This window comes from Topomyia yanbarensis, chromosome 2, assembly GCF_030247195.1.
Source record: "Topomyia yanbarensis strain Yona2022 chromosome 2, ASM3024719v1, whole genome shotgun sequence".
In the NCBI taxonomy this organism is placed as follows: Eukaryota; Metazoa; Arthropoda; class Insecta; order Diptera; family Culicidae; genus Topomyia; species Topomyia yanbarensis.
Window position 1 is genome coordinate 373,720,548 of NC_080671.1, and position 22,270 is coordinate 373,742,817.

General features: G+C 43.7%; 2 protein-coding genes across 5 annotated transcripts in view; one reads left to right on the forward strand and one right to left on the reverse strand.

Moving 5' to 3' along the window:
* The window catches only part of LOC131684588 (gustatory receptor for bitter taste 66a), a 213,782-nt gene that overhangs the window by 14,677 nt on the left and 176,835 nt on the right, over positions 1-22,270 (forward strand). For 2 of the 3 annotated variants that reach the window (XR_009304665.1, XR_009304666.1), the window contains exons 2-4: positions 5,274-6,376; positions 6,443-6,746; positions 7,678-7,806. Coding sequence is in view for 1 of the 3 variants with exons in the window: in XM_058967593.1 (XP_058823576.1) it covers positions 5,274-6,376; positions 6,443-6,616 (1,277 nt within the window). In the remaining 2 variants the exon portion in view is untranslated. The other variant, XM_058967593.1, reaches the window with a different exon arrangement.
* Positions 15,758-22,270, reverse strand: part of LOC131684583 (microtubule-associated protein futsch-like) — a 39,387-nt gene continuing 32,874 nt past the window's right edge. For both annotated transcript variants that reach the window (XM_058967585.1, XM_058967586.1), the window contains exons 6-8: positions 17,177-22,042; positions 16,835-16,887; positions 15,758-16,764 (exon numbers count right to left, since the gene is read on the reverse strand). In XM_058967585.1, the coding sequence (XP_058823568.1) occupies positions 16,741-16,764; positions 16,835-16,887; positions 17,177-22,042 (4,943 nt within the window). In that variant the 3' untranslated portion in view covers positions 15,758-16,740. The remainder of the gene's footprint in view (positions 16,765-16,834; positions 16,888-17,176; positions 22,043-22,270) is intronic.

Here is a 22,270-nt window from a genome sequence, read left to right on the forward strand (position 1 = left end):
TTTACGTTGTAATATACTTCAAAAACGTACAAAGTTTCGAAATAATGTGATCATGACGGTAATATTTTTTTTTGATGGTAATTTTACTTTCATTCACTATTAAAGCTCACAACTCCAAAGCGAGTGCTCATATACAACATGTTATTATACCATTCAATTTAACACTCAAATATACACCATTAATAGCCACTAACTTGAAATATTTTGAAATATTTATTATTTTCAATCCTGCTTTTAGAGGCTATTTATATAATTGATAGTACAACAAAAATCAAACGCTCAAAAAAACCGATCATGACCTGCTAATGCAAACGGAAAAATTAATTTTTCATCATTTTCCTTATACTTTTCAAAATATTGCTATAGTTGTTAATCACGTTGAGTTCTTGTGTCAACTCTAGGCATTCTAAAAAAACATTTTTAGCAAATATTGAAATGTATGCAATTTTTCGGTGAGCAAGTTTATGTTTATAGACAATCAACCTAATCAAACATCACTTCCCATTCGAAGAATTGTCTCTAATCTATATTTCGGAACATCTCTTCAAAAATGAGCTTATGATAATTTGACAGCTATGGGACCTCGGCTAAGGGTTCAGTTACAATTTTCAATTCCCACAATTTTCCAAAAGTCCTTATGATGCCTAAAACAATAGATTCTCAATGTTATTGTATAATATTTAATTAAAGTAGTCAGCATAAACTATTTTTTTTCAATCCAATAACCCCCAACCACCCCTCCCCCGGCATACTGCTATTTGGTAATTAACAGTAACAATAAATTTCAAAATTGGTTGATTTATTTGATTATTAAAATGAAAAAATAACATTTACTGACAAATAAATTTGAGATCTGCGGTTGCAATGAAGTGAAATCCTTCGATGTTGGCAGAAACTTTCCAATCGGAATTGCAACTCTTTTCAGGTAGAGCTAGTTTTGGATAGGTAGATTGGACATGCTTTACAAATCTTTACTCTACCTTTGTACATTCGAAAATCCCGATTAAAAATAGTTATGACCAAACCGAAAAAAATTATGGCAACAGAAAGGCCCACTACGTCATTTGTTAATGCTTTTCTTCTTCAAATTTGCTTGTTTTTTTCAGCCCCCTGTCAAGAATGGCGTCTCTGTACAGCCAGCATCACTGCCATGAAAATCAAAACAATAATTTTGGATCGAATCATTAAAAGCTGTACTTAATTACTAAGTGCCGATTCTCTGAATGAAATGGTATCTATCATCCCGAATGATGCAAAACATCGTGTGGAATGCTTCAATATTGCGCATAGCGCCGAACAAAATTCTTTGTTTGGGGCTTTATAGCTATAATGCCCTATATATCTCGACAAACATGGGATTACGGCCTAAAAGCCAACTGTCAAAATTCTCTTTGAATGGAAATTCCGGACAAACTGTTACTGGCCGAATACAGTACATAGCAGTTAACGATAAAGACAACTTTTCTCTTTAATCTACTGCCAACCTATGTGATTTGCGAGTTACGGTTTGTCCGAAATTTCCATTCAAAGTGAATTTTGACAGTTGGCTTTTAAGCCGTAATCATATGTTTGTCAAAATATGATGCGCTTTAGTTGCCCACTCTGTAAATAGGGAAAAAACGAAAGACGCAAGTCAATTTTTCGATTTTCAACTGCAACCAGAATACAGAGTGTTTGGTTCATGGTTAAGGACCTCTCGAGGGGTGATTCACTGTCATATTTGGAGAAAAAAATCGTTCCACACATACCATCAAATCTCAACCGTTACAGAGTTATTGAACTTTTTGTGTTAAAAACTTATTTGTCTTAAAATAGACGGCGCCGGTAGTTGAGTGGTAAGCGTGACCGCCACTCATTCCATTTGGCCTGGGTTCAATTCCAGCCGAGGTCGTTGAGATTTTTCTGAGGTGAAAAAATCTGTGGTCACGTCTTCCTTCGGAAGGGAAGTAAAGCCGTTGGTCCCCCGGTCCATGAAATTGGTGGATCGATATCTAGTCTAGGTAGTGGAATCACCTTTCTGACGTCGATAAAGAAGAAGTATATCCAACTTCTATACTCTTACTAACAAAAATATCCTCCTCCCGTGATACTTGTGGAGTGCGCAGTAGTATATACGGCCTTTAGCAAAAGCAAGTATCGGACTAACCATTCCTTTCCTTCCGCGATCTACGTTCAGGCCTGGCGTGCGCCGGTATTGATCCAAAAAACACTTTAGGATTACCAGGAGTTGCACATTGAAAGATGTTTCCGCTACTCCCAAGCATAATTATCTACTGATTCCCTGTGCAACTTCAGCAAAGTGTCAAATAACAAGGTATGGAGAATGTTAAGTGGCACCAAATGAACAATAGTAAGGATTAATTTTGTAGATTAATGATTAAAATAGTTATAAAACTCCTCAAAAACGCTAATTATGAACAATTTTACTAGTAAAAAGTCATGTAATACTCTTAACTAAGTGATATTCGTGCATACACCGATACAAAATTTTCTCAGCTTTCCAATGAAACCTTGCAAATAACGATATAAAGTATATTTTTTAGATTATAGTCTTTTAAGCACTTGCCAAGTCAATCACAGGAAAAGTTTAGCAATGAAATTACTAAAAAATAAGAAGAGATAGGAATGTGATGTTTAAGAACAAATTATGAATCGTCTTAAAACCCTACTTTTGGATAATAGATATTACTATAATCATAATTAATTGTTTTGAGAAAATTAACGAAAACTGCCTCAAAACACTAACTTTTAACTACTTTACAACTAAAAGGTAATTAAAACTAATTAACTGAAAGATATGAAAACACCATTCAATAGGAAAATTTGTCACCTTTCGCATGGAACTAAAAGATTTAAAATACAAAGTATATTTTTTGAGTTAGAGGTACTTTAAGACAAATAGATTTTTTACACAAAAAGTTCAATAACTCTGTAACGGTTGAGATTTGATGGTATGTGTAGAACATTTTTTTCCTCCAAATATGACAGTCAATCACCCCTCGAGAGGTTCCTAACCATGAACCAAACACCCTGTATAATCCGTGCTAGTACGATGTGCTCAATCATGCAGGCAAATTTCCGTTAGATCAACGTCCAAATGGTTGTGGTATCGGTAATACCGGTATCGGAAATCCCGGGAATACAGACCCTCTTTTGGTACCGAAATACCGGTATTGAATAAAGACTTGAATTATGGGAGGAACTGGGGTAAAACGAGTACACACGTTTCGGGCGGTCAGTCTAACTATATTCAAACGATAACCTGGACTTTTATGCATAAAAATTACTACCTTTGATCAGCCGCATATAGCCTTTTCCGAAATTTAATGCCAGGAAAAACTTCAAACTTTAGTTGTGCAAAGAATTGGAGTAAAATGGGTGTATACGTTTCGTGAGATTAATCTAATTATCTTGAATCGATGCTCTGGGCTTTTTTACACAAGAAAAACTAATTTTGATCAGCCGTTTGCAACTTTCTTCCGAGTTATATATTCTGTTATATATTCTGCTACGATAAACGATAAATGAATATTCAAGTTGTTGCAGCTTTGGCTCGGGTGGGTTCGCTGTGCCAAGTTGCTTTGCTTAATTTTCTATGCCAGCGGAACACTTCATAGTTGAAGAAAGCTTTCTTGTGAATGGAGAACGACCGGTTCATGTTGCGATTTTTCCGTGCTTGCAAGAAACGAAATTGTTCCGTCCACGTTACGGAGAAAATAAACAACCCAACCAAAGACATAAACAGCAAACAACAGTCGAAATCCGAGCCCATATGCTGTACTACCAGGTGCTGATGAAGCTCAATGGATGTTTCTTGGTCGATGAAACAAAACAAACAATTTTAAACAAATCCTGGAGTTGAAACTCTGCGATGCTCCCGCTCGAGACAAGTTTCCTAGCAGGTTCAAGTTTATTTTTACGAAAAAGAATTATGGTTCGGCAATATATCTGCTCTGGTAGCAAGAATAGCTGTTTTTGTGACGGATTAGACTACGAATTCGGAAGTGTTAAAAATGTGGTACAATAACAAACAAATTTCACCCTTAATTAAGTCCCATCATGGTTTAGGTACTTTTTGACCAGATCTAGACTGTTTTCATTATAGCAAGGACGATAATAGTTCAATGGCAAAGGAGCACAGCTCTTTCTAAAAGAGCTGAATACACCAAATTTTTCCCTGCTTAAGGCAGCAGTCACCAGCGTCACATTGATCGGAAGAAAAATTTGTGCAATCAGCTAGCCATTGAATCCGATTACTCACGATCATTCCGAGCTCCGCTCAATCAAGGGCAAAAGAAGAAAAAGGACATAATAACGGACTATGACCGGCATAATTCGCTTTCGCCGTCTAGTGCTGTAATCGAGACCATCGTAGAGGATGTCCACGTAGAGACAGAACAGGGAGATGAGTCTCAACAGCTGAAGGAAAGTAAAAAAGAAGAGCTGCAGGAAACAGAGGAAGCAACTGTGTATTCAAAACCAGTCGAAGAATCGACGAGTGAGCAGAAGATCCAGTTAGTCAAACAGGAAGAGTTTAGAATAAGTGAAGAGCAGTACCAGGAAATTAATGATCAGAAGTATAAATCAAAGATGCCCGATATGGCTACGAAGTACGACTTTGAAGCGGACGATAAAAACGATTCGGTTGGTTCCGATTCGTTTGAGATGCTGGAGCAACCGGATATTTCGGAAGAATTCGTTATCGTTGAGGAGGTGGCCCGCGAAGCCCACGAATGTGACACGGAAGGTAAAAGTTTCTCATTTAAGCCTGTCAAGGAAGAAAAGAAATACGACGAAGAAGTGGAAAAGTTGTTGGTGAAAATAGCCCCTGCTCACACAAACGCCGGTTCGTTGTATATGAGGGAGGACATGATGTACGAATTCGAGGAAAGTCACGCAACTGAGAGCGAGGAAGTGGATCCGAACGGAGTGACGATGGATTTGCTGACCAATGGTTACTCGTTGGAGGAGAGCAAACACTGGGTTGAAATGCAACTAGCTGAGACTCAGAACTTCCGGTATGCGTACGAGGATAGGCTAGAGGATATTAAGGAGGAGGATACTGATTTCGGTTGAACACGAACGGGAAAAAGATCCAGTTGGTTAGGCTCAATACTGGCGTTTTCGAGTAAAAATGGTAGCAAAGCGAAATCACAAGCGGTTACTTCGAGTGATTGATACGAACTGAGTTTATACCTAATCTATTCTATTAATTCTAAGCAACACGTTGCCCCTACCTCCTGATCTACATCTGCTTTTTCCCCTACTTTCAGGTACTCTTACCAATGCAATCGGGATTTTCATCATCTACATGGAACCTCTGATGATGTGCATCGATTTGATAGCTTCGATGATAAACCAAAAACTACTCATCGACTGCCTGGACCGGCTGGAAAAGGTGGATCAGAAACTGTCCACAGAAAACATCACCGTAAACAACAGTCGAATCCAGCGTTACATCATAATTTTTCTTGTGCTGGTACTGTTGTTCGAATTTCTGCTGACCACGTACAACTTCGTTGTTTTCTCCCAGTCTGTTACCCTCTGGTCATTGGTGTGGTTCATCACCGCCTTTCCCACCGGGATTAATTCGGTTAGCCGCATTTGGTTTGTGGTTTTGGTGCTGGCCGTTCGTCATCGGTTCCATGCTATGAACAACCACATGGATGAACTGGCTGGATTGCTGGAAGAACACAATGACCACTGGGAGGACGAATTGGAGATTGAAAAGAATGACATTCCAATGAATTATCTGGAAAGGGAGATCTTTACGATTCGTAGTCACCGGAAAGGGATTGGAAAGGGTTCCGCCGGAACGAAAATCATCAGTGTGAGACCATTCGAGAAAAAGTTAAATGAGGAAAAGGCGATTGCCCAGAAACGGTCCAAGTTTGATCTTTTATCTTTCGAAAAATACATGAAGATTGACGAGAAGTTGGACAAGAAAATGATCTTGGTTTGTCGGACACACGATGAACTATGTGAAATCGGTAAATCTGTCAACCATATGTTCAGTTTCCAAATGTTAGTCTCGATGGCGCATGGTTTCATGGCGATAACTGCACAGTTTTACTTTCTGTACTGTGCACTTTCCGGCCAGGATGTGCCTGTTCTGTTTCGGTCAGCGCAGGTACCACAAATTACGGTGCTGCAGATTCTCTACATTGCTGCAAAATGTGTCATCTGCATCTATGTCTGCTGGAAGACCAAAACCGAATCGCAACGTACTGGCATCTACATGCACCATCTGGCAAATATGGTGGATGAAACGCATTTCTACCAGATTGTGAACCATCTCTCGCTGAAGCTGTTGAATCACCAGTTCAACTTTAGTGCCTGCGGTTTTTTCGATTTGGACATGACAACCCTTTATGCGGTATGCGGTGAGCTGGGTTTGTAGGCAACTCTCAACTGATTTTCTTTTTCTGTTTTTCTTTCGCAGATAACCGGCGCGATTACGAGTTACCTTATAATCCTGATTCAGTTTAATTTGGCCGCACTTCAAAAGTCGGGAAACTCTACAAGTAGCGTAAATGTGGCTAGCACTGTAGCATCGTTAATGAATATTAATACCACGGAGAGTACCGCTTTGAGCACCTATGTGACTAATCCGTAATGAATATGTAGCTAATCGTAGCAAGCGTTTTGACGAGTGTATCTGTTATAAGTGTTGTTTGAATTTTCCTTTCCGGAATTAAAAGAGATTATATCAAGAGTGCTGATTCAAATGGACCTTAGTGACAAATGTAAACAAACTGAGTTATTTGCAGCACAGCATGTGATTACAAAATAGCTAACGAATACCGAAAACCAGGATTCATTATACACAGTATTTATCAAAATAACAAGCATTATATAAAAAGTCGCAAAGTTTTCATGATCATATTTTGAAATTTTGCACTTGAGACCTTTTAAAATGAAAGGACCTATGCGCGAAATATTTCAAAACCTCTGCAACTGTTCATAGGCGCCATGCAAAAACGACGCAAGATTCATTTCATTCCATGTTTTCCCCACTGCACATAGGTACCTAGTAAAAACGTCCTAAGCATCAAAATAAAAGAAATTATTTTCTTCTGTTCATGCGACTTATTTTCGAAGTTAAATTTAATAAGTATAATAATTAAATGATAATTGGAAAGCTTAGTTATTCTAAAGTAACATGCCATTCGTTGGTTTTAACCACTTCCAGCCAATGATTTGTTAATATAAACTAAAGTTTCCCGCATTTTTTTTCTGCAAGACTTCTGTTAAATCCAGTGCAACTATTTACCATAGTAATGAAGAACATTCGTATTCCGGTGCTCATTTTGTCGAAAACTTTGAAGAAATTCAATATTCGTCGTAAGAGCTACCTTTGCTGAAAAAAGCCGTATGTGCAGCGTCGTATGATTCTTGGGCCCGAAAAGAAGACCTATGTGAAAGGTCCTATAATTTTCAAAAGGACGCATCATTCTAAAGTGCTTAAAAACTACATTAGCACTAAACATTTCATATTTTTAGCATTATTTACCTAAAGAGCATAGTCCTTAGACTATATTGGCATAATTGTTCCATCAAAACGCATATTTGTTCTTTAATAGGGATTTGTTTTAGGTCCATGAAACTTCAGCCTCGTTTTTCTCAGTTCGAGCTCAATGTCACTTAGGACCTTTTGAATAAGTACTCTTGATATAGTTCTTGAGGTGTTGACTGGTGTTTTAAACTGGTGTGAATCAAACAATTAGTAGAGAGTTAAGAAGAATAATGAAGTACGAGTGAAAAAGAAATGCAAATACGGTTATACAACACTGGCAAACAATCAGGGTAAGTACACTTTCAGAATAATACTACCATTTTTGGAATTCGAATTTCAGATGTGAATGTTTTAAAACCGCTATCCGTGTGCCATGAATTGAGCTAGATTGGTAGTTGTTGGTAAAAAGCTAAGTTGATACTTCGAGATATATACTAAGGTCTCATGCAACAGCGTGTTTCCTACTAAGATTGGAAACAGCTTTGACCCACCGTAAAGTGAGATTATGCCACGATAGTTTGCAAGATTTTACTTCTCACTCTTTTTGAAAATTGGAAACAACTGATTTTTTCCAATACTCGGGAAACGCTGATTGTGACAATGAAAGCCGTAACTATGCTCTTTTCCTGCCAGATAACAGTAGTCTAAATCAAATAAACTAATTTGGAAGCCCCCTGAATGCAATATAATGTGAGGTCGCTATCATCGTTGTCCTAATCAAGTTTCATTATGGGTTGATGTCTCTGACAGAAGAAATTGTCGGCGAAAAGGCTTCCTCTTAGGCCATTACTGATATAGATCGTTTCCATGGCGTATCGGCAGTCAGACAGTAAACACTGGAACAGGCGACTACCAGTGGTCGCTGCCAACAAACTGGCGGAGACCGGCAAGATAAAAGTCGGATGGTCGGTATGCTCATTGAGAGTCACTCCGCGAGTAATCGAACTGATAGAGCGATGCTTCAGGTGCTTGAACCTCGGACATTAGGCGAGGAACTGCAAGGGCCCGGACAGGTCTGCACTGTGTAGAAAACGCGGAGGAAAGGGGCCCGTTGCTAGAGACAACTCGAAGCAACCAAGGTGCATGAACTGCAAACCGGGCGGCTACAAATGCCCTGCATACAAAAAGGCGAAGGCAGGCCAACCATGATGGAGATAATCCTACTTAATCTCAATGATTGCGACACTGCACACCAAGTGTTATGGCAAACGAAGTGCGGCGATACAAATATTGTAGACCCGTATCGTGTTCCTACCGATAACGGTAACTCGGTGATGGATAGTGGGCAGTTTCCCTGTCCAAGAGGTTGTGGATAACAGACAGGAAGGCTTCGTGATCGCCAGGACCAACGGCGTATTCGTCTGTAGCTGCTATGCTTCCCCAAGATGGAACCCAGAGCTGTACAATCGGATGCCTGACGCACTAAAAGACTCGTTAGTCGGACGAACGCCGGTTGTTATAGGAGGAGATTTTAACGCTTGGGCCGTGGAGTGGGATAGCAGGCTGACCAACGCAACAGGTTACAGCTTGTTGGAAGCCCTGGCGAAGCTGGATGTAAGAGTGTGCAAAAAAAACGTAAAAACGGTCGCCTATCGATAATGGATAGGCGACCGTTTTTACGTTTTTTTTGCATAACATTCTGCAGTCCTTCGCTGTCGGATAACACGAATTGGCGAGTTAGTGAGCAGTACATACATAGCAATCTCAAGGCGATTCACTATACCATTGGTCGGTTACTGTAACTGGAGAGTGAGGACTGGCGAGCGAAAGTGAAAAATAAAGGACTTTGACAAAAACCTTTTCTTAGAAGCACTTCGTGGTGACATCGTTTTTCCAATCCCGAGTGCTGGTGAGCTGTCGAAACAGTAGCGAGAGCCTGTGATGTAATAATGCCGAGGAAAATGGAGCCGAGGAACTACCGGCGTCCGGCGTACTGGTGGAACTAAAGGCTCAGTATCCTCTGAGCTGCCTATCTAAAAGCCAGAAGACGCGCAGAGGCAGTCAGAGAAGAGTAAATGGTAACATTCATGGCGGACAGGGTCGCCTTTAAACGCGAGATAGTGCTAAGCAAGACCACTTGGTACAAGAAGCTGTGCAGAGAAGTAGACGCTAACCCCTGGGGCAATGTTTACTATGTCGTTATGGACACGACCAAAGGTCCAAAGAGCGCTGACAAATTGAAAATTATCGTGGAGGGTCTTTTCCCAAGCTCATGGCCGCCTATACCGTACATTGATGTAGGAATGCTGGTGACAATCGAGTCTCTAACGACGAGCTCCTGATAGTGGCAAAAGGGCTGGAAGCGAAGAAAGCTTCCGGACCGGATGGTACAGCCAACAGAAAACCGCGATCCTGGCGTTTCCGGACATGTTCACGATAGTCCTACAGAAATGTCTGGATGGTTACTTCCCGGATAGATAGAAGATCCAGAAGCTTTAATCGTTGTCTTGACGATAACCGTCGAGACCCTTGAGAAGGTGGAGATGTTAACGGCAGACACAATAGGCATCGTGGAAACCTGGATGGTTGACGTCCAGTTGCAGCTGGCTCACCACAAGACCGAGGTAGTGCTGTTCAGAAACTGAAAAAAACCAGCGTGTTGAGAACAGTGTCGGGGGGCAATCCATCCCGTCGATGCGTGAGCTGAAGCCCCTGGATGTGATGGTCGACGATTGATTAAATTACCACAACCATGTCGACTATGTATGTGAGAAGGTTACAAGGACAACTAACGCATTGGCAAGGATCATGCCGAATCAAGGAGGAGCAAGAAACAGCACAGCACAGTTGGTAAATGACTTGGAAATGCGTAATATAGACCCGGTGGTTCGCCACAGTGGTCCTTAGCCTCTTGTCCAGTAACTCCTATCCCTTTCCAGCTGGGGTACGAGTAACCATAGGAAAGATCGGCTAACCAACCTCGGTAGGACAGAAAGGGGGGCTCCTCTTTTCGGAGGGCGAGTCCATCCGAGCGTCTGTTCCCCATGTTAGGGGCGGCTCAAAATAGCGTCTGTTCTCCATGTTAGGGGCGGCTGATGTATCGTCCTCGTGTCAGCGTGAGACTTTGAACAGAGCTGACACGATGGTCCTCCGGCGAGACAGGGGGTTGGGAAGGCCCAACAAGCCGCCTGGAAAACTAACCGTTACGAACAATGCAGAAGAAAATATGAATCGGAACAATCGGCAAAGACCTACGCAACGAAATAAGGACTACGATTGGAAACTCGGAACATGGATAATCTACGACGAACTCCAACCACGCAACTTTGAAGTCGTAGCACTGCAGGAACTTTGCTTGACAGGACAAAAGGTATGGAAAAGCGGGCGTCGGGTAGCTACTTTCTACCCGAACTGTGGCAGCACTAACGAGCTGGGAACCAGCATTCCCGAGCAAACGAAAAGCCCATAATACCCCCATGCTCATGGGGTTTGACATGGGTGTTTGAAATGGGTTCAACCCATGAAAACACCATTACCATGGTCCGGTAGATCTCATATAAAATACCATATCTTGGTATATTTATGGGTTACTGAGACCATTTTATGGTGTCTTGATGGTTGTGAATTTAGGCACGGACCATGTTTAAGATCTTTTGAAGGGGCTATGTGGTGTTTGAACCCATGAGTATTTGCTCCGGTTGTACTGCTGGGTAGGATGCGTCAACGCGTGATTGGATTGACTCCGATCAACGCAAGGATGTGTAAGTTGAGGATCAAAGGCCGTTTCTTAAACTACAGCATCATCAACGTACACTGCCCACACGATGGGAGACCCCACGACGAGAAGGAAGCGTTCTATGCGAAGCTGGAGGAGGTGTAGGCCGGCTGTTCGCAACGGGACGTGAAAATCGTCATCGGTGATATGAACGCTCGGGTAGGACCGGTAATCGGGCCAAACAGCTTGCACACCGTACCGAATAATTACGGCCAACGATGCGTGAACCTCGCAGCCTCCCGTGACATGGTTGTTCGAAGTACCTTCCCCCGCAAAGATATCAGCAAAGCCACCTGGAGATCACCTGACCAACGCACCGAAAACCAAATCGACCACGTTCTAATCGACGGGCGATTCTTCTCTGATATCACCAATGTTCGTACCTACCGCAGTGCGAATATAGATTCGGACCATTACTTAGTTGCAGTATGCATGCGCTCAAAGCGCTCTGCGGTGTACAACACTCGTCGTAGTCGGACGCCAAGGCCCAACATCGCGCAACTTGCGGACGCCGGGGTTGCCTAAGACAACGCACAGCGGCTGGAAGCAGTACTACCCACAGAAAAACAGCTTGGCGCAGCTACTCTTGAAGATGGCTGGAGAGAGATCCGTTCCGCCATAGGAAGTACTGCTATAGCGGCACTAGGTACAGCGATTCCGAATCGAGGAAACAACTGGTTCGATGACGAATGTAAGCGCCAACAGGAGGAACGAGATCGCAAAGCGATGGAACAACTGTACCGTGTAAACGACACACGGAATTTCTACGAGAAGCTGAACAGTTCGCGCAAAGGCTACGTTCCGTAAGCCGATATGTGCAGGGACCTAGACGGCAACCTTCTTACGAACGAGTGTGAGGTGATTGAGAGGTGGAATCAGTACTATGACGAGCAGCTCAACGGTGAAGCAGCAGAGGACGTAGGCAGTATGGCAACGGATCTTGGAGCACGCGCAGAAGACGACTGGGTGCCAGCCCCTGATCTCCAAGAAGTCAAGGAGGAGATCGGTCGGCCGAAAAACAACAAAGTTGCCGGCGTAGATCAACTACCCAGCGAGCTATTAAAATACGGTGGAGAAACACTAGCTAGAGCGCTGCACTGGGTAATCGCCAAAATTTGGGAGGAGGAGATTCTTCCGGAGGAGTGGATGGAGGGTGTCGTTTGTCCAATCTACAAAAAGGGTGACAAGTTGGATTGCTGCAACTACCGCGCGATCACATCACTTAGCGCCGTCTACAAGGTCCTCTCTTAAATTCTTTGCCGCCGATTGTCACCATTTGCAAGGGAGTTCGTGGGATTCATGGGTCCCCGCACCACCACGGACTAAATATTCGCAATTCTGTAGGTTCTGCAGAAGTGCCGCGAATACGACGTGCCCACACTTCATTTGTTCATTGATTTCAAATCGGCGTATGACACAGGCGTAGATTAGCTATGACAGATAATGCACGAGTACGGTTTTCCGGACAAGCTAACATGATTAGTCAAAGCGACGATGGATCGGGTGATGTGCGTTGTTTGAGTATCAGGTCCCTTTGAATCTCGAAGAGGGTTACGGCAAGATGATGGTCTATCGTGCCTGCTGTTCAACGTTGCGTTAGAATGTGTAATAAGGAGAGCGGGGTAGACACGAGTGGCACGATCTTCAGGAAGTCCGTCCAGCTTCTTGGCTTCGCCGACGACATTGACATAATGGAACGGAACTCAGATTGAATGCTGAAACTAGCAGGATTGGACTAGCCATCAACTTTTCGAAGACAAAATACATGAGAGGAAGAGGTTCTAGAGACGACAATGTGAATCTCCCATCCCGAGCTCGGATAGACGGTGACGAAATCGAGATGGTCGACGAATTGGTGTATTTGGGCTCACTTGTAACCGCCAACAATGATACCAGCAGAGAAATTCAGAGACGGATGTTGGCGGGAAATCGTGCCTACTTTGGACTTCGGAGGACGCTCCTGTCGAACAAAATTCGCCGCCGCACCAAGTTGATTATCTACAAGACGCTGATTAGACCGGTGCTCCTGTACGGCCACGAGACCTGGACTATTCTCGTGGAGGACCAACGCGCCCGTGGAGTTTTCGAACGAAAGGTGTTGCGTACCGTCTACGGTGGCGTGCAGATGGAAGACGGAACGTGGCGCAGGCGAATGAATCATGATTTGCATCAGCTGCTGGAAGAACCATCCATCGCGCATATCGCAAAAATAGGACGTTTGTGGTGGGCTGGACACGTCGTAAGAATGTCGGACGACGACCCGGCGAAGATGGTTCTTGAGGGCGGCCCTACAGGAACAAGGACGGTGGATCGACTAGATAGAGGACGACCTGCGGACCCTTCAAAGACTGCGAGGCTGGAGTAGAGACGGCTTCTTCATACAGCAAGACATAACAAGCCTCTAGATTGAACGGTAAGGTAAGTAAGAAACAGCTCAAGACGTCTCCTGCTGGGTGTCTCATCCTCAATACTCAGGTATGGCGTACTGATCTGGGCTGCTGCGCTGAACTCAAAGCGGAACCGGACGAAGTTCATAAGCACGTTTCGCCTAATGGCTGTTCGTGTCGCGAGTGCATACAGAACGATACCGTCGGCAGCGGTATACGTAATTGACGGGATGATTCCAGAGGCGACGCATGGTTCCACCGTCAGCCTGTTCAATATACCATAAAGGCCCTCAAAACGTCACAGTCATCTCTAAAACTAATTCGACTCCATGGGACGTTTTTAGATCAGCTGATTATTTTTCGATTATCTCTTCTGATGTTACTCGGGTGGATTCGACGTCCGACAAAATCGTCGATTCCATCCAACATCATAGGGCCAATGAAAGATGTTAGTCGACAACAAATTTGTTGTCAAAATCCACCGGTAAATTGTTAAATAATCGTCTGGTAGAATGCTTAAAAGAGTAAAAAGTAACATATCCGAGATGTGAAAAATTTGAAAAGATTTTCGAACTGATATTTAAGCAAAACAATTATGTATAAAAAATCATTGAACAGAGTTAAAATAATCGAAGCTCTTTTTGGACGGCTGAAAATCCGAAGGGGTATGCCTGGTGTGACAGTGGACAATATCGTCGAAGAAATGTGCCGCGACGGGCATATCTGGGACGCTGTCAACAGAGTCATTACGAGTATACTCTCCGAGCTGCAGAGGAAGTGGCGAAGGGACCAACAAAGTAGCGCCATTGGCTACAATGCCGAGGTGAAACCACAAATTGTGTTTCGGGAGAAATTCCGCGCCGGGGAACTCTCCGACAGTGTAGACTACGTCTATCGCCGGGACCAGTTGAGTAGTACGCGACATAGCAGCGGGCTCGGATCGTCGGGGTCCCTGTGAACCGGACGTCAGGCTTCACCGGAATCTCCGATCTCCACTCGACTTACCGGGTGACTCGTGAGTAGACTAGATCCGAATTAGACCGAATAGACCGCGTCGAATAGCTAGCAGTGGGTCGGTGGGGCGCCAGAGAACTGTAAGCTACGCTCCACCTGGAATCGCCAGCAACTACTGGCTGGCCCGTTGTGTAGACTAGGTCCACCGCCAGAAATTAGATCGCGTAGATCGGGACAAAGCGAGGAGCTAAATGGCTTACGGAAACTAGCTAACGGGAGTAGTCAACCTCCGGGGAATCCACGGTTGGGTAGATTCGCCGCCGTGGATTACCCGACAGAATCGTGACGTTAAGGGTAATTAATTGACTCACGAAATAAACACCGGTACCGAGAGAAATTCTGTTGCCGGGGAATTCTCAGTCGGAGTAGGATAATATTCGAGTTGATCTCGATAAAGCTGGGAGCTAAATGGCTCAAGGAAGCGGGTATCGGTATCGTAAGGAATTCCTCCGTCGGGGAACTATCGGTCGGAGTAGGGTGAGTTCATTATCGGGTACTATCCAAGTAGATCGTGATAGGGTCGGGAGCTGAATGACTCACGGAAACAGGAGCTGCTCACGGCTCACGGGGACGAGAGCTAAACGGTGGCGTGACTGCTTACTACAAAGAAATACACTGCTTCACTGCTCTACTGGCCGGATAACAAAAAACGCGCGGATACAAAAATGAAGAGAACAATACTGAAACCTCGACGAGGCAGAGAATGCGTATAAGATAACGTTGGCAGCGGATTAGCACTATTATTTTTAACGTTACACTATATGGACTGGATAGATCGACTGGAACGATGAGAATGAAGAAGCGGTGAAAATTCACTTTTTTATTGGAAAAGACGAATTTTTACTGCTTCTTCATTCCCACCGTTCCGGTCATTCTTTCTCTGCCTGTTTTCCAGTTCATAAAAATCCTCACGTCAAAACAAGAAATGTATGGATAGATCGATCAATCGGTCCAAGAGTCACCGAACGAATGATAGTTAAGGTTAAGGGAAAAAATTCTTTTGTAACACTTGGAAGAAATCCCACAAGGCCCGGCATGACCTGGAATAGAGAAATTTTTTTCTTCATAAGTAGACTCCCCGTACAAAATTGGTTTCTTAAAAAATTAAAGTGAACGCTACACCACTTTTTATTAAGCATTTATTTGATATATTTTGCAAATTTTACATCGATTCATTTTAATATTTACCTTGCAGTTAAGGTGTGTACTGGTATTAAATATCATGTAAAATACTTGGTTTGCTAGAGGTTTTGTTTTGAGATTTAACTGCGCTCGTTTTTGTTATCATTTATTCTGTTCGGTAAATATCAGTTTGTTTGGTTTTGTCATGCATCAACATCAAAAAAAGTTAACGATTTTGCATTTCACTCCTAGCCATGGTTACTCAAGTTGGTTCAAACATTTCACATTTGTTTTTTTTTTATTTTTTACAATTTTATCTTAACGAAATATTAAGCGAACGAAAGGACTCCAATGATATCAATTTCAGTTTCCTTTAAGCTTACACATACCTTGACTGTGTCAAAAAGTTATATGTTATGTTTACTAAAATGAGTGAAAGTTATTTCTCTAATTTATACTCTGTTCTAGAATAGAGTTATCCTGGGAAATTCTTATCGTCCGTCATCCGGTGACTAGCAGTAGCATTCCACTTTTTTTATTTATGAAGACATTGAGAACTTGTCAAGTCCTGACTGGCGATATTTGCTATCCTCTAGTTGTTTACAGTACGGTTGCTTTTTCTCTGCTTACTAGGCTTCTTCCGCTAGACACTAGTGTGTTGTGTATGTGTATATATGGCTTGTTCCATTTTTTGAAGTGATGCTTTCATTTTTATCGGTAAATTTACTTTTCTCAGTGAGTTCATAGATCTAACAAAAATTGAGCTAAGCTTTTACCTTTTTTGGTATCTGTTGTCTTGATTATTCCGCAGTGTTTCTATTACAATAAGTAAGTGAATAAATTTGGTATGATTTGCTGTTTTGTTTTTGCCTTTATCTAAATTGAAGTAATATTAAATATTTTCGGAAAGGTTTGCAATTAGTTGCTGTAAGATGGATGGAAATCAAATCAGCTGATCTCCGCGTACGCTACCGAAGAGTCGTAGTTTAGTCGTCTTTCTCAGTCGTTTTCTGTATAGATTGAAGAGAGAAAGTGTTAATCGCATCCAGGAATCCATCAGGATTTTGTAGGAGAACTTACGCTCTGTGATTTTTCTTTCGCTGACTCCTTTGCGTCATCAAACGTCAAGTCCCCTATAAAGAATGTAAGGAAGCCTTTAGATATTTTCAAATAATGCATTTCTATTATATTTCAAAATTTTTAAACTAGCTCTGTCTAAAAGGCATGCATGACTTTTGTAAAGCTGGTGTTGATCAAACAATAATCACGTAAACAAAACTTTCTGGTGAGCTCCATTTCGACTCGTACAATTGCATTAACAACGCTTTGAAGCTAAATTATAAGATGATTTGTAATTTTTTCTTAATAGGCCAAAGCAAAAGTTGTATTATATAGTTGAGCGAAAAGTATTCGAAATCTAACCTGGATACATATGTCTACTTAACAGTTCGATTTCCGAAACCGAAAAGTCTCCTCTGCTGCTAGCCGTCGTGGTAGTGGTGGTAGTAACTGCTGATGAAGAGCCACGAAGTGTTTGCGTAATCTGCTGCTGCTGCTGTTGCTGGCCAGAGCTTGTACTACTCTTGAAAGTAATGCTTTCTTGCATGCCGAAGCCATCCAGGTCGCCCATATTGTCTAGGTTATCGACCATCGTGATAGACCCACAGCTCGTTACACTCGATGACATCTGCGAGTCGGTTTCGTTATGGTAGGTGGCATTCGTTGCCGTAGAGCTGGTCTCAAGGCTTTCAGTACTTGTTAGGAAAGCTTCCTGACCCGTTAAAGAATCTACAGAAATATCCTTCGACATACCGACTTGCGTGGTGTACTGGTAACTAGCTGCACTTGTGCCCGCAATGGCTGTATCTTCCGCAGTCACTCTTTGACCGCTAGGAGCCTTAGTTGGGCTACTGAAGCCGCTTTTATTTTCAATACTGTACGGTAACGAGTCCAACGAATCTCGCTTGGTTTCGCTAGTTCTCGACGAGATAGCTCGCTGCATTTCAATCGAATCCGTACTGTCACTGCGCTGGGTTTGCTGTAGCGCCATCTGTTCGATCGAATCGGAACGAGACGTAGTGACAAGGCCGGCTTTGGAGAACTCAATCGAGTCGATACTACTGGTCATGACATCCACATTATTCCTGTTATGAATTTCCAAACTATCGCTGCTAGAGTGTGCCGAAGGAAGGGTATCCTTACTGATGGTCTGCTTCTGGACAGGCCCCGCCCCGTCCAAACTATCTGTAGACACAGTAAACATATGCGAAGTGTCCTCTTCATCCAGTGTATGTCTTATTTGGTTGTCGTGGGAAAATGTTGTAACTGTCGTCGCCGTGGTTGTGGTGGACAGGGAATCCTTGCTTAGTTCGGTTGTTACAGTCTTTGTTTCAACCTTAGAAGTACTCGTTTCCGGACCGGAAGTTACCGTACTAGTTACGGTTGTGGCTTTAACGATAGTGCCGTTTGTTGGTGGACTTCGTTTGGCGCCATTCGATTTGTCAGATTTATTAGATTCGTCCGATCTGGATAAAAGTGCTGCTTCTTCTTTAGCTTTGATCTCAATACGCTGCGCCTCTAAACATGCTGATTCTAATCCTTCGAATTCTTTCAAGCTTGACAAACTTATATCATCGCCATGTCCGCGACTCATAAACCTCTTGGTAAAACTACCATTGCTCAACGAATCCTGGGATCCTTGCAGCATTTTTCTGTTTTCAAGTGAAATGACTTGCTCCAAGCTTTCAAACTCCTGCAAGCTACTCATGGAGATGTCATCATGCTCTCTCGAAGCCAGCCTCTTTGCCAGTAGGTCGTAATCCGGCGTGCTGGAAAATGAATCCTTAACACTGCCAATTCTACTGCTTCCGACTTCGAAATCAGTATCCTCCTCCTTAATATCCTCTAGTCTGTCCTCGTACGGATACCGGAAGTTCTGAGTCTCTGCAAGTTGCATTTCAACCCAGCGTTTGCTCTCCTCCAACGGGTAACCATTGTTCAGCAAATCCATCGTCACTCCGTTCGGATCCACTTCCTCGCTCCCAGTTGGAGGACTTTCCTCGAATTCGTACATCATGTCCTCCCTCATATACAACGAACCGGCATTTGTATGAGCAGGGGCCGATTTCACCAACAACTTTTCCACTTCTTCATCGTGTTTCTTTTCTTTCTTGACAGGCTTTATCGAGACACTCTTACCTTCCGTGTCACATTCGTGGGCTTCGCGGGCCACCTCCTCAACGATAACGAATTCATCCGAAATATCCGGTTGCTCCAGCATCTCAAATGAATCGGAACCAGCAGAATCGTCCTTATCGTCCGCTTCGTACTCGTACTTCGTAGCCATGTCGGCCATCTTTGATTTATACTTCTGATCGATAATTTCCTGGTACTGCTCTTCACTTATTTTAAACTCTTCCTGTTTAGCGAATTGGATTTTCTGCTCACTCGTCGATTCTTCGACTGGTTTTGAATACGTAGTAGCTTCCTCTGTTTCCGGTTCGCCCTGCTGTATCTCCTCCGTTACCTGAATGTCCGGAATGCATGTCTGTTGGTACTCCTGCAACTCTTCCCTCTTGCTATCCATCAGCTGTTGAGCTTCATCTCCCTGTTCGGTCTCTGCGTGAACATCCTCTACGATGGTCTCGATTACAGCGCTGGACGGCGAGAACGAATTACGCCGCTCGTAGTCCGTTTCCATATCGAAACCTTCCGCCATTATGTCTTTTTTCTTCTTCTGCCCTTGATTGAGTGGAGCTCGGAATGATCGTGAGTACTCGGATTCATATCTGTCATAATCGGAATCCGACGATTCATCCCGCATTTCATCACGCTCGGAGCTTGATTGTTTGCCAGATACTTCCTGTGAAATGGAATCTTCTTGCGAGTCCAGCGAATCGCGGGCTTCGGCGGCGATTTCCGAGAGCAGATTTCCAGGGATCGTACTTTCGGTGCGCTTGTGACCCCGCTTTCTGGCCGTTTCTTCGACTGCCTCAACCGTCATCACTTCCGTTGTAGCTTGCGTGTTTAAAAAGTTGATGTCTCCTTCTCTGAAGACTGTAGAGGTGAGCGTTATATCACCTATGATTTCTTTGGTGCTACTTTTGGTGGGCGTTATCGCGTCCAGACCTATTTCGACGTGAGTTGGTAGACTATCAGCTTTGTCCGTTAGATTTTCCATGATTGTTTCCAAATTTGAAGCGCTCGATAAGCTAATGGATAGAATGCTGCCATCCTCCATACTGGTTCCAAGTTTTGCATCATCGATGCACTCCGTTTTAACGTCTTCCAAGCTGGAAGCCTTCATCGATTCAACTAAATCCGAAGCGGTTCCAATGCTGGAACTGAGTAACTCGGCTTGCCCATGTGCAATCCTTTCGGCGTCGTCCTGAAATTGGAAAACATCTGTGGAATCTGCTAGTAGATCATTGTTGAGATCGGTTGCGAAGTTCATTTCCTGTGAGCGCTTCATGGCTATCGGCATTGCGCTGGATACGGAAGAGAGCTCTTCCGGTTCTCCTAGCAAGGGTTTTTCGCGAAGATCCTCTTCTGAATCGTCGTGAATCAGTGCCGCATCTTCCGAATCGAAGTCAATGTCCATGGTCGACGGGACGAGCGTCTCCGTAGCTTCCGATTCGCCGCTAGCCAGATTACCGGAGCTTTCCGAATCGAAGCTTTTCATGCTATCGTGAGAACTGACATTGTAGGAGTTCAGCGTACTAACGGCGCTATGGAATTCCGTCGAGGCAGGCAGGATCGAATTATCCAAAGCGGTTTCGTACTCAGACGAAGCGTATTGTTGCATCAAATTGTCTACGTCGGACGAAAGTGGCCGGCTACTGTCTGTGTGTTCGAAGCTTTGGTAATGGCTTTCGCCGGAACTGTCAACGTCGGTCGTTGACCAACGGTTGCCCTTGCTTTGCGGAGTGGTTGTGCGTATGCGTGGATAAACTTCAAGCTTCGCTACCGAGCTATCGGAGGAGAGCGAGACTGGTTCGCCTGGTTTCGACAGCTGCTCAATTTTGTCCTCGGTATCGGAGGTTTTTTGTTCGAAGGCTTGTGCTTTTGATTCACCGAGCAGGGATGGTTCTGGGAGAATCGTAGTTGTAGTAACAGTTTGAGGAGCTCCCGTTGAGATAATGGTAATTTCCTCTTGTTGAGTTTCGTAGATGGGATCCTGTGCGTATTTGGCGGACGGGAGAACCTTGAACTCGAACTCAGAGGGGGACTGCTTCAGCAGCTTTCCATCGATGACTGATTCGATCAGTTCCTCCTGTACAGCGTCGAGTGATTCCTTAACTTCGTCCAAGGTTTTTTCGATGACCAGTTCATCTATTGTGCGTTTTGTGTAGTGGGAAGTTGTGAAATCATCTTGCAGGGCTTCGATAGGTTCGGTTGGTTTCTGCTTAAGTGGTGTGGCTCCCTCGACGAGAGTGGCAATCTGAGGTTTGATTGGAGAATGCATAACTGGTTGTCGGGCAGAATCGAGTGGTCTGCTGAGATCCAGTTCAAATGCTTTCTCGTTAGCAATACCCTCAATCACCTCTATTACTTCTGCTTTGATGTCCGAATCGAGTGCTGTTCCGCTATCAACTTCTTGTAGCGATTTTAGTGAGAATCCGTCCTCCTGCTTGACCTGGTCATGGTAGGCTTTGAGGGCGTCTGCTTCCGGAGCTGATTCCTGTGAGTACTCGTATCCGTCATTGTCGAAGGCGAAATCTGCTCGCTTATCTGCGGACGAACGAGTAATAATGTCGCTACTTCGATCGCCAATGTAGAACTTGGCGGAGGCCTGATCCTCGTCGCTGGTCTCGAAATCTCCGAAATCTTTCTGTGCGGCTCCGGAGTAATCTTCCGATGCGAGTGATTCTTGTTGCTGGCTGGGTTCAGGATACTGCTCAATCGAATCTTCCGGATGATCGAAGGATTCAATGATGCTGGACCGTGTCTGGGTATCGGTACGGGATGAGATGCTAGTGCGGGGCTTTGGCACCGGCAACGGTTCCTGGCTGCTGGAGAGTTCACTCATATCTCCCGATACCGCTTTGTCCTGGTCGGTTTCCAGCAGGGATGCAGCGTAATCGTCTGTGGTTTTGGCAGCTGGTGCGGATGTTGTCGTCGCTAGCGATGAGGAGGCAACAGCAGCAGCAGAGCTAGCGGTAGTGGTTGTGCCCGGAGTGACACTAGTCGTCGTCGCAGCAGAACCATCAGCTTCGGCGGTAACGATAGATTGCAGCCTGGGCGTTGGCTTGGGAATGTTAATTTCTGTTTGTGGTTGCTTATCTGTTTCTATAAGAATAAAAGCGGTGAGAAAAGCGTGTTAAGGTTACAGATGGTAATAGAAATAAGTGAGATTATCTTCGTTCTTTTGGCGGGTCGAATGGAACACTAAAACAAAACAAAATTTGATGAGTTCTGATTCTGGTTGAATTGCTTCAGTTTGGGACGTTTTTTGAGAGCCGTTTGTTAGTCGAATTTTAGCATATTCTTTTTTTTCGGAAAAAAGCGAAACGTATT